Consider the following 12,570-nt stretch of genomic DNA (forward strand, 5'->3'; position numbering starts at 1 on the left):
AAAAAACAAAAATGTCACACCGAGTGGCTAAGCACTGGAACAGGCAGTCCAGAGAAATCGTGGCATTTCTGTCCTTGAATGTATTCAAAACTCACTGAACAAAACACCAAGCATCCCGATGCAGCTTTAAAGTTAGCCCTGCTTTGAATAGCAGATGGAGTGAACATCCAGAAGTGCTTTTCAGTATGAATTATTTTTCTTATCTTGCTTCTTAACTCACCCGCACACATACTGAGGTCTTTCAAAATGTAGACGAGTCCTTGCCACTATAGTTGTCAGATTCAGAACTATAAATAAGCAGACACACTGATCCAGGCCTAAACTGGTATCTCATGCTCTTTATCATAGTTATCAAAGCTCCATCAACTTTGAACAAACCGTATTCTGAACATTTAATTTTGTGAAGGTAAAGATCAAGCTGCAATATCAGTATTAAAAAAAAAAAGAAGTTATCATCCCCATAAAACTCAACTTACCAGAGTGAGGTTGTGGAAATATAATGTACCATCTGGATGAAAGGTAATGGGTCAGAGGTGGCACCACAGCTGGTACAAACACACTAAAGAGAAAGAAAATGCAACATACTGACAAGATTAAACAGGTATTTCCGCAGCAACACTTCTGCTTGTACCTTATTTACCATGGCAGTGCACGTCTTAGGAATGAAAAGTGTGAAACTTGAGAGCTGGTGATTTGTACAGAGCGTGCTCCGTTGCCTCACCTGTTCAAACAGAGTCATTGCAAACTTCTGATGGGAAACACAATGTGGTGCAGTGCAAATATCTTCCTTTGTCTCATCTGCTATGTGGAAGTGAATTCTCATTAACAGGTTCTCCTAGCCAAAGAGAGAAGAAAAAGCAAACAAAAACCAAACACATCACGTCATTACCAACGTAGACAAAAGCTAAAATATAAATCACAAAAGCATGTCAGATGCAACAATTCATCAGTGTTATTTACAGACACAGAAGGCTTCTACGAATTTTTGAATGTTACTTAGAAAACAAAGAAGTTGGCATTTCTGTGATATAAAACAAAATGGCTGCCACTTCTGATTTGAAATGCTATGTCAGTTACCATTTATTTTATTTATGAGCACAGCTGAAGATTCCATCACTGATTTTTCTGTCCAATCCTCAAGCATCAACTGATTTAACCAAATGTAGTAAGCAGAGCAGCTCTGCAGTTTCAAAATCACTGGGTAGCCAAAAATTTCTCCTCACCAACACAAAGCGGCTCAAATCAATTTCTGTATTCCACAAGGGCTCTGAGGTATGGCACATCTACATTCTATCAAAAAGGGGGAGAACTGGTAAATGAAGACGCAAACTAAATTCTGCACAAAGCAAAAGCACCAGGCGTTTTCTAGATATTATTTCAGACTACTCCATTTGTTTTCAAGTTCCCAGGACTTCTTGTCCTAAGATCTCCTCTCCTCCCACTGTTAGCGACATTAATCCCGGAGTGCCAGAAGTCTCCTGACACCTCTTTCAGAGAACACTCTTCACTACCACTATGAGCTGCCTGGATCGTTTATAGGCCTGCTACAAGAGGGTCGAGACTAATTATTAGGCAAAACAGCTCTGACCCCACACAATTTCACTTGAACTTTAGAATCTAGGCACTTCTGCCATTTAAACTAAATTTCTGCCTTTAAGGCTGAAAAGGCTAACTAAGTGAAAAGCTATGGAATTATCTCTGCCTTAAAGCTTAACCTCAAAAGGGAACTTGTACCCACTTTAACTGTCCTTGTGCCAGTACAGTTAATCGAAAAAAAACTGTTTGTGGGGACTCCCACAGCAATATTAGATGGACTATTTAGCTTAGCTTTCTCAAGGAGGAAACGCATCCAGTGCTCTGTTCAAGTGCTGGACGGCAGTCTAACATGACTGTGCTCACAGGGGCTCCTGTGTAGGCTGATGCAACTGATTTCACTTGAGACTTTATTGGTATGATCTACTCCCACTTTCAGTGAGCTCAAACTTAACTGTTTTGCTGTATTAGTATTCTACAAACACAGAATACCTTGGGCTATCACAAACCTGCCAGTTCAAGAGAAGAACTGCAATAGCTCCATGCACTTATCCCATTTCTATGATCTCCTATAGTACAAGTGTCAACTTAGATAGTTATAAGAAATGAAAGAGTTAATATATAGAAGACGTTTCACTCTGACAGGTGTTGGTGCTTTACCTGAGATAAGTCTTACTTTGCAGTAGTAAACCCAGTATGTTTGTACCCTGTTTAAGAATTAACATCTTTGTTAAAAACTAAGAAGGATACACTTGGGACACTCTATGGACACCATTTCCAAAAAGGGGAGAAGCCACAGGTCAGCAAGATAAAAATACCTCCCAATTTAGAAAAAAAAGATTTAGGACACTGAAGAAGGAAAAGGAGGAAATGTAGGTAAGAATAAGATCTTAACATAACGGCTGCCAAAAAAACCCCACCAACATAAAAAGAAAGCAAATGGGTCAACTTAGGTATGTAAGATCTGTGTAAACACCCTCTCCCAACCACACTGATAACCAGTCTGAAAAAAAAAATTGTCAGACAGTTTACAAATATGGCAACAGAAATATTTGGAAAGGATCCATTTTACGGTTGCTTACCCCAGCTGACTAACGCAAAGAATTGTATTGGGTTGCGTCTGCTTGTTTGTTTATTTTTACTTTCCATTAGCTAGAGTCTGTGAAAACACAGTTTCAGAATAAATGGCAAACAAAACATCCTTTCAGCCTTTAGAGGTGATCCTTAAAACTTGAATCCTGGATCGTTCTTGCAGTACAATTTTTGTTACAATTCATAAAAAAAACACACTGGAGTGAGCAGCAGGTATGCAGAAGTAACTAAAAATGGATAACATTGGTTTCCACCTCAAAATCATTAGCAATGACTCTCAAATCCAATGTTGGTTCCCCACTGAACCACTTCACACTCAGGGATCTCTCCGTGGACATGCAAGGTCTGTTGGAATGTGGGGAGGGAGATTGTGCAGTGAGGGCTCACAGCTACACATGTCCAACCACCTATGCTTATACTCACAAAACATTCAGCAGCATCATCCATGATGCCCAGCTGGAAGCGCTGCTCATCCTGGAATGTCTTTGCGAGAGCAGTGCGCAAGGCATCAGATGGCAAGACCTTCTCACTGCTACACTGAAACTGGTTGAAGATACCCTGGAGTAAGAAAACAAAAGATAATTAGGTTACTGTATTTTCAAAACATTACTCAAGTTATCTGAAAAAAAAAACCCAACTAAAAAACCAACTAACCTTTAACTCACTTTGAACAAGCAACACACAGATTCATGTATTGTAAAGGGACTACAAGAAAAAAATCCTAGAAGTTCCTCCTTTTTGTATTCCTTCCTTTCACATACGCAAGGAAGGGTGGAGAGCTTAGGGGTAAATTTCCCTCAATGTCAATCTCCCTTGGATCTTCCTCCAAATTTGATTCCTGAAGCAAATACAATGCACATCAAAAATTCCTCATTTTTAATTCCTGCCCCTCCCTCTTCAGTTCACTTTTTCACTCCCACCTCAGTAGACTACTTCTTACATATACCACCATCTTTCCTCTTTCAAGCAACTCCTTCCAAATGTCTTAGCCCTCAAAGAGTCACAACTTGCCTCTTACTATCTTTAAGGAACTTACCTTCCAGTAACTCCAAGAAATGGGCAAGAATTAGATGATTTTTGGGTTAGCACGCAGGAGAGAAGAGGCACAACATGAACAGCATTTCCTACGTATGGCCAGCTGTTCACTTGTTGCCACCAACCTGTATTTTTGTAACTGTAATTTGCAGGTAGTCTGGTATGGACAAGTAGTTCTATAAAGGGACGTTATCATTTAAAGCATGGGTTGTATGCATGAAAGTTTAGTACATATCCCCAGCTGATTAAAAACCTGTTTTTACTTTGTATGTGTGTATATATGCGCACGCGTGATATCCAAAAGATCTTCTGAAGTAATTTTAACTTCCATTGTGCCCCTCTACAAAAACAGAAACATAATTCTGAATGCAAGATCCTCAGTTTAAAGTAAAAACTCCTAGCCCTTATTTTCATACAAGACGATTCTGTCTCCATCTGTACTCTCCTCTACTTTCTACCTCATTTCATATGACAAGCAACCATCTTGATGAGCATCAACCTCAAAACTCTGCTTGTTCTGTCCTACAAAGCCCTTCTCACAATTTCCATAAAGACTGCACAAAGCTCCATTCTCACTGCAAGAGAAAAAAAAACAAAGGATCATCTTCAGTTGTGCACCATTTGGCTTTTCTGCCTACTAAACTTAGTTAAATAAGGAGAAAGCCAGCCTCAAACTGATCTGCTATACTGAGGAATTGGTAGCAATGTCCATTTGTGCATCACTCTATCCTTTAATTACAGAATACTCCTCCTAGCATACTTAGGATCTATATGAACTGGAAATAAATAATCCAAATCTTTCTCTCCTTTAAATATTCTTATTTGTTTCTTATCAGAAAACAAGCAGGTAAACTGGAAGAAGGTTTGCCAGACGGTTCCATCTCAGCTGCTGTGAGGAAGTGGCAAGAGGGCAGAATGCAGCCATCACTGCACAGCCAGCACAGTGACCTCTACGCCTCTGGCCATACAAATGGTACCATTTATCAGGTTGACGTATTATCCAATACAGAGGTAAAATGCCCATCTCTCTATACAGATATTTTTATTTTGGCAGTCCTTATCGTGCTTATTTGTGAGTGAGGGACCACAGCACTGAAGCCCATACCTCTTTTAATGTAGTCTTTATTATAGCATTAAATAACGATGAAGAAAGTAGCAAAAAAGAGAAGGCTGCAAGGTACTCTCCCATACATCATGCATTACAAACAGCACCTCTTCTCAGTTACCTGTTTTATACATATACAATGGAAAGAATGACAGCATCTCCATGCTCAACAACCTTGATTCCCATTTCTGTCACTCTGATAATAGAGAAAGTTTCACGTTTCATTAGTACATTTTCTCCTTTCAGTGGACCCCAAAACAAAGCAGTGAAATGTAATTCCATTCTGCTTCAGCACTTCGCATTAAATAATTTAAGAGCACTTGAAAATACTCATGACTGTGCCTCAGAAATGTGTTTATTCTGGTTATCATCAATCCCACTTGATAGACCTGGAAACTGAGGCACTCGCCTAGTGACTGTGTGCAACTTTGCTGGAGGGAGCTGATGGTCAGGGCCCATGACAGCTCCGAAATGGCTCTACACTTTTCGTGTAGAGGAGGTAATCAATGTAGCCTCCGAACTAGGTAAAAGCAGAAGCAAGCAAGCAAACCAAAACTCTCATTTTAAATTTTCATCTCTACATAGACTGCACACTTTACTTTTTCCTGCAACACACCTAACAGTTAACATAAAGGGATCCACTAAGGAAAGTTTTTCACAAGATCCTGCATGTTAAATTTTTTTTGCATTACAAAATAATTACTTTACAATTAAAACCATAAAACTTTAAGTATAAACAGTAGAGAAGTGTGAAATCTGTTACCACAACCACAGAATAGCCATGATTCGGTAACATCAAAGACTTATGTAAAGAATATGTAAAATCAAGGAGTAAAAGATCTCAGTATTATATAGAAGAATGCTTCCTAGAAGCTGTAGCAACATAGTACACAATGATATAGTCTTGTCTAGATTATGAGGAAAAAACAGTCTTAAAACCAGTGAGCAATTGTACATTTTAATCCAATAAAGCTCAAATCATGCTGCTGCACAGTGTTGTAGAGCACATGGGAACACAGTGCTTGTAGGAAGTCCACAAAGCACCGCAGATAGAGTCAAAAGCACTTTAAACACAGTGGAGTTTGGTTCTTGTTGGGTTTTGGGGTTTGGTTTTTTTGTTTGTTTGTTTGTTTGTTTTTTTCCAGGGGCGTGAGGTGGGGTGGGTTTCCATTTCCCTTATTTTTCAGGACAGGCTGTTTGGTCCCCTTCAGAACAGGTCTGTCCTGCCTATCAGCCCTAGGTGTGGCATTTCCTGCAGCTTCATGACTTCATGTTACCCAAATCAGACCTCACTCCTTAATTCCAGTTCTTGCCAGTGGGTGATACTGTTAATCACTAACAGATTTGTTCTACAGGTCTGGAAGCCAGTTGGGCACAGACCAGATAAGCCGTGTGGATTCTGTCCCAGGAGTTCTCCTGATGCTTTTTCACCAAGTGCTTCTGGAGCTCAATGAGAACTTCATGTACAAAATATTCAAACGTTGCTCTCTTTCAAAAGCTTCTTCACTGCAATTTGAAGACAGTGAGAACTCCATCATGTATTCACCACACTGATAATCTCTCTCTGTGGCTACGCTCCAACACAATGAGCGTATCCCCAGTAGCAGCAACAATATGAAACGACGCTGCCCAAAGCTTCATGAACAAGGAAGTCTCTCCTGTTTTACCAGTTTTCAGTAACTAAAATCAAGTATGTGGAACCGAAAAACACCTAAACCCATATATTAGCTTAATATAAAAGTTGGTAAGTCTATGAGCTAAGACAGAGAACAGCTGAGCAAGGGATTTTCCAGTCAGGAAGCACATCTTCCGGTTACACTTCATTCCCGAGTGCTAGATAAAAAAGTTGTCCATCACCCTCCATATCTGGAAAGAGCAGCAGACACAGCAGAATTAGGAAGCACAAGCGTTCCTTCAGAAGAATAAACTGCCTAAGTCAATCTAGTTGCATCTAGTGCTTCCCCAAGTACTGAGTCAAGATCAACTACAATCACATAGTTATCTTTCACCAGCTTGCTCCCAGAGGCATCCAGATCTGGGAATTCCTTACCATCCCAGGCAATCTATCATAGTGTCTCCCTTGGCTTATTGCCATTCAGAAGGGTTTTTCTTAGTTTTGAAACTGGAAGCTTTGTGTCCTTTCTACTACAGGTCTTGGCTTCTGACATGGCTCAGAACAAATGCTTGAGAAGTCTCCCAAAATAATCTCTTCCAGTCTGGGAAGTGTGGGGCTCAACGTGAACTTTCTAAAGCTTCAAAAGGAAGACAGCCAAAGGTTTTAGACAAGGAATCTTTATCACTCAACCACCAAAGATAAAATCTGGCTTTCTATGCCAGAATGCTAAAGTTCACATGCATGATCATAAAATCAGTTGATTTTCATTTGATTAGAGAATGAAGATAGCAGTTATTCTTGAGGTAACTAATGGGATTGACTTTTTAGACGACTTATAAATTTTAAGGATTGGGAAGCAGAAATATATGTGAATTCCCACAGTTTACAAGATTTGCTCCAAAATCTCTAACTGCTTGGAAACCATTTTCTCCCTAGGAAAGAAGTATTCAATTTATCTGGGGTAAACTGACATCTACAATGTGTATCTAACCACGCTGATGAAACAAACACGATGCACATGCACATATGACTTCGTAATCAAGCATGTAGAAGAAGGCTGGCACAAGAATAAACTGATCCCTGGAGACAACAGGCAACAGCTTTTGAATCAGATCGGTGTCCGTGCACTATAAATTTGAGTTCTGTCCTCAGCAGCTTTCAGAAAACTACTTATTCACTTCCAGCATCATGCAGAAGTTCCTTCCGGATGGGGATATCCTGCAGTTCTAGTGGTGTGGTATTCTTTTCAAAGAAAAACACATTCCCCCCAACTGCTTTAGTATTCCCTACGTTAACAGTTTCTGCCTTGTAGCAAAAGCTACAAATATTAACCTGTCCAACCTTCATTCTTCTCTCACTTTTGAGCATATCAATATTATTCTTGCCATCACGCAATTTTGACACGCTTTTTCTTTAAATCGCTGCCCTTTCTTACTCCATTCCATTCATGGGACCTTTTTTTCTCTTGTCTACCTTATCTCTCATTCAGAACATTACACTCTTCTCCTGATGCAGCCTCCTCATCAGTACAACTTGTTTCACTAAAAATTCTGGCTCCTAAAACATGCTTTTCTCCAACCCTGCCACATCAGCCTCCACCCTCGGCATTTCCACTCGCATTTCTTCCCCACATTTCCTCATTTTATATTTGCCTTCAAGGGTGCTCACAATTCTTATTTGGTTTTGTGCTGTTGGATCTCTTTCCAGACCTTCAAGTCTGATAACAATCAACCTAGATCTCCACTTATTCATTTCTTTTACAATCTCTCTTCTATTTTTACTTGCACTGTGCCCTAAACATTAATATAAGGTCCCCAATGAGAACTGTGAAGTCAGGCACACCTGGCTACTACCAAAGTCAATTAAAAATACACTTTCCACAAGTTCTGTTTAGGATCAAAAAATGCAGTCACTAATTGGAAGCTCCAATTAGTAGTTTATTAACTCAGAAAACTGCACCTGCTACTAGTTTATTTTTCAGGTGGTTAACTGCAAGTGCCATGGGGAAGAAAACAAACAACCAGAACTGTTTAAACAATAAAAGTAATTATTCTATACATTTTTATTACTATTTTACCCTGAAATACGTGCCTGATTTGGAAAAAAAGCACACAATGAGGATGAAATCTTTGCAACCAACCTATTACTATCTCAACTTTTCATAATAAATCCCTCCATTTCAATCCAGTGGCTAATCAGAACCATGAGCTATAGTCATTCCATTTCTTTAAAAGCACTCCAATACCCTATTGTTCCAAGTTTTCACCTTAGAAAACAAACTCATTTCTACACATAAAATTCACATTCTTCCTGCTTTTGTTGCACATGACTGAAATACAGAAAAGACAGACCCTACTGGAATTTATCAATCAATAGAGCATTCTTCTTTGCAAACTACAAAAACACTCTGTCCTCTGTTCTGGCACTGTGGAGCTCCCAGTACAATCCCTGGAAGGAGAACAAACTCTCTGTGTGGCATGCTTAGTACAGTGGACGGATTTCCCCCTTCCTGCCCTCTCCAGCTGTGATAAACAAACACCAAAGCAAAATCATGCTCTAGAAAAAGGAAAATAAAACAGAACACAGTAGACTTCAACATTAACAATAAATCAAAAAGCTGTTCCAGTGCTCAGGCAGACAAACCACAGAGTAGTAAGGGCAGCCTGTGTATAGAAAAACACACTTAAATAATGCCATATCTTAAGGAATAGCACTTGAGATTCCAGTACAGAGTCTGCAACTCTCCCTTGACTTTTTATAGCTTTTGATGCAAGATTCCTTCAAAATAACCAAAGAGCATACTTCTGGAATGATTTCGAGGTTTGTTTTGTAGACACAAACATGGTCAGAGAGCACGGCAGGCTTTAAAATCCCTTCAAGAATTTCTGCCAAGGATGTCTTCAATGTGGTACAAGAATAAAGCGTGATGTGGTATCAGGCATGACATTCCTGTCCTGTGATCCTTCACTTTATAAAAAGTAATTTAAAATGACAAACAATATTTACAGAGCTAGCAGAGCATTTACAGTAAATACTGCGCATGACACCAGAATCCCTAGAAGGAGTTGCAGCAAGCCAAGACAGTGTGGAAAAAACCAAAACTTTGGTGTTATTCAAAGGCTAAATTTAGATTAGTGAGGACTGTCTTCCCCTAAAGTCAGCAGGAAGAGAATGCCACATTTGGTGCAAGCATTCAAAGCAGGGAAAAGTGTGAGCCCTCTCTGCAGAACACAGGAGGTGTGGGGTATCCCGTGAAGGGAACCTGGAATGGAGGGGGGACAGGACACGGACTCTCCAAGTATCATCGCCCCTTTCCCAGGCCTGGCTGCCACCTGCAAATGCCAGCATGCCCTGGAGAAGAGGAGACATCTCCACCTTGCTTGGTCTGGACAGGTACTTTAGGCAGCTCCACTTGGCAGTATGCAAGGCTTGTTACCTCTCCCCAGACCCTAACAGGAGATTTACGCATGGTATAGAGCTCCAAAGGCTTGTGCACCCACTGGATCCAGCCATATCTTCTCTCCCCCATCTTAGAAAAGACTAAGCCAAGATTCTAGAGAAAAGAGGACGTCAAAGATCTGGAGGCTAAGCTGGGTTCCCCTGGCAGGACAGCAGTTACTGGCTTCCAGAGTGCTGGGGTAGAGGAAGAGGCCAGCACAGAAGGTAAGGGACGATCCTGCTGCACTGGGACACAAACACGCTCTGAGTGATGCTTTCAGTTTAGGAGCGTGTTAAGCACATGATCCCGTTGGTCTTGTACAAGTTCACACACAGTTACGTGACAGACAGGCTGTTAAGGAGGGAAAACAGTGCAGTTTGGGAACACTGATCTAGCAGGAAATGTGTACGTACATGAAACAGCCTTTGTTCCTCCACTACTGCCTGCTAAGGAGCTCACTAAGATAAATGCAACCATCTCCAAAGCTTGGGGCTACCCTTGTGCATAGCTCTAACAGCCTGCAGCCCTGCCTTGTCAGTCGCACGCAAGGAAGACAACCCACGTTTCTGATGTGGGGGGTTTTTTTTGAGCAGTGAGAGGAGTTTTGCATCCCCAGTTTCACTTACAAGTTAAGTGACACTCTTTATTACTCACTTTTATAATATGTTTTGACTTCATAACAACAGAAAAATGGGGGAGGGGAATTTCAAATATTTATGTATACACATCAACATTTTACACAAGTAAATAAAGGTGAAAACTTGCCATGATATCATCAGAGAAAAACATAAAATAGCGAGTTCCTTTATGAACAAAAGGGAACCAGGAGCAAATACATTTCTATCTTCTTTTTTTTTTTTTGCTCTTGTAGTTTTACAACAGCTACCTGTAAACTTTCTGAAAGTTCTGGAATAGGCTTGGGCAGAACACACTGAAATTCCCATGAAGAACAGATTGTAGCTAGAGAATTTCCTGCAACGTTTAGCTCTGTTGGAAAGTAAGGGTTGTAACAACTTCTGGCTAAGCAGGGCACTGGCAAGAACTTCAGATGGGAAACAAAGCAAAAAAATCCTTGCAGATATCTGCAAGCAAGAAGAGAGAGCAGCATTTTTTTCCACCAAGAGTCCTTAATTTAAAAAATCAGCATATGGTTGCAGGCATACGACTTGTGAATCCTGCCACTCTACCTGTCACTTCCAAGTTTATAATAGCATACTGCACACTTCAGCAAGACATGAAACCCAAGGATTATCAACAAATCTAAATGCTCTTTCACCCAATGTCTGCCTTTAATACATACATTCCAGATATTCTGTCATTTTCCAGTCTTACTGTAGTGCCTTCCCCTCTCATACTGGTACTGCTGATCCAGATGTATCATCATTGTCCAGAGTTCATCTTTCAATTCCAGTTCCACAAAGGCTTGCTCTCTCCTTTTTCTGAAACATCCTTCTCTTTCCCCTCCTCTTTTTCAGTATTCTCACTCAGAAAAGGACTTAAAATTATGATCTTTATATTGAAAGCGCTCAACTCTGCCTCAAGAGTCCAGTCTATTTTCACCAAAATGGCAGCACCTGTCTGATCTCCTGGTATTTCCTTGCCATGTCTTGCTCTTAGGTCAAACCCCAGTACACCAAAAGTGTATACTAATGATGATTTCTTAAATCCTTTTCTTTCCGTCCTCATCCCAGCTACCAAAGAATGCCAACAATCATCAGGCAATACTCAAGGGCATGATCAGAGAATTAGCTTCAAATTATTTATGCAGGTGAACTTAATGAACTCAAACCTGATCATGCCTAAGTCTTGCCACCTCCCCATAAGGAAGGGGATATATTTAATACTCCATCTTTTCTTTGTCTGGATAGCTGTTTCTCACTTGGGATGTGCCGTCTTGTTCCTAACCCACTGTTATAGTCTCTTCTGATGATATTGCTGTAAATATCACCCTGTCTCATCATTTCAACAGATATGTCTTGAGATAAATTTCCTTTCAAGAAGGAAATTACTTATCTTCTTTCAGTCCTTAATAGTCTCCTCTTTGCTGTTCTTTTGCAAGGGAAAATCCATCAACAGGCCAAAACCACACTAGCTATCTCATTTCAAGCTTGTCTCTACAAAAGCACCTATAAAGTCACTTAACACTAGGCAAGACAGCTATTATACTATAAATATTGCCTGTGAACTTCAGATGATCTTATTTTAAACCTTGCACTCGATTTCACTCACTCCCTATTTCACCATATGAACAAGACATGCTGTCGGTCCTTTTCGTTACTGCACAAAGAATTCAAGACAATAACTTGTCTCACAATTGCTTTATATATTCAGTTGGATTTTACAACCCATTTGTGATCAAAGGAAACGTCTCAGTCTCAATTTAGAAAGAAAACCCACGGCTCACGAAGATTAAGGCTGGGATTTTCATCATGTTGGCATCATATTCACTTCTCCCACAAGGTTAGAGGGAACCGTGGGTTTGAAATGGAAAAGCTTAGAAAGGTGGGCAACAAAAAACCAAAACCACTGAAAATTAATGGGTAGAGACACATGGAGATGTAGGATTGCACAATTTACTCCAGTACATAACAGCACACTGAATCACAGCTAGCATCTAGATCTTATTGCCCAGGCAGCAGCTATGACAGTCAGTTATTTGTAGATGCATCTACAGAAGAAATTGATGGTTTTTAAAACAGAGACCACAGAGCTGAGCCATTTAGCGCAGACATCAATACCTTTCAGTCTTAC

General features: G+C 40.2%; 1 protein-coding gene across 6 annotated transcripts in view; it reads right to left on the minus strand.

The window, feature by feature from the left end:
* The window catches only part of USP54 (ubiquitin specific peptidase 54), a 61,713-nt gene that overhangs the window by 32,323 nt on the left and 16,820 nt on the right, over positions 1–12,570 (minus strand). For all 6 annotated transcript variants that reach the window (XR_011337954.1, XR_011337953.1, XM_069863514.1 and 3 more), the window contains exons 4-6: positions 3,049–3,183; positions 722–835; positions 477–559 (exon numbers count right to left, since the gene is read on the minus strand). Coding sequence is in view for 4 of the 6 variants with exons in the window: in XM_069863514.1 (XP_069719615.1) it covers positions 477–559; positions 722–835; positions 3,049–3,183 (332 nt within the window). In the remaining 2 variants the exon portion in view is untranslated. The remainder of the gene's footprint in view (positions 1–476; positions 560–721; positions 836–3,048; positions 3,184–12,570) is intronic.

The sequence above is a fragment of the Phaenicophaeus curvirostris genome, chromosome 9, assembly GCF_032191515.1.
Source record: "Phaenicophaeus curvirostris isolate KB17595 chromosome 9, BPBGC_Pcur_1.0, whole genome shotgun sequence".
Classification (NCBI taxonomy): domain Eukaryota; kingdom Metazoa; phylum Chordata; class Aves; order Cuculiformes; family Cuculidae; genus Phaenicophaeus; species Phaenicophaeus curvirostris.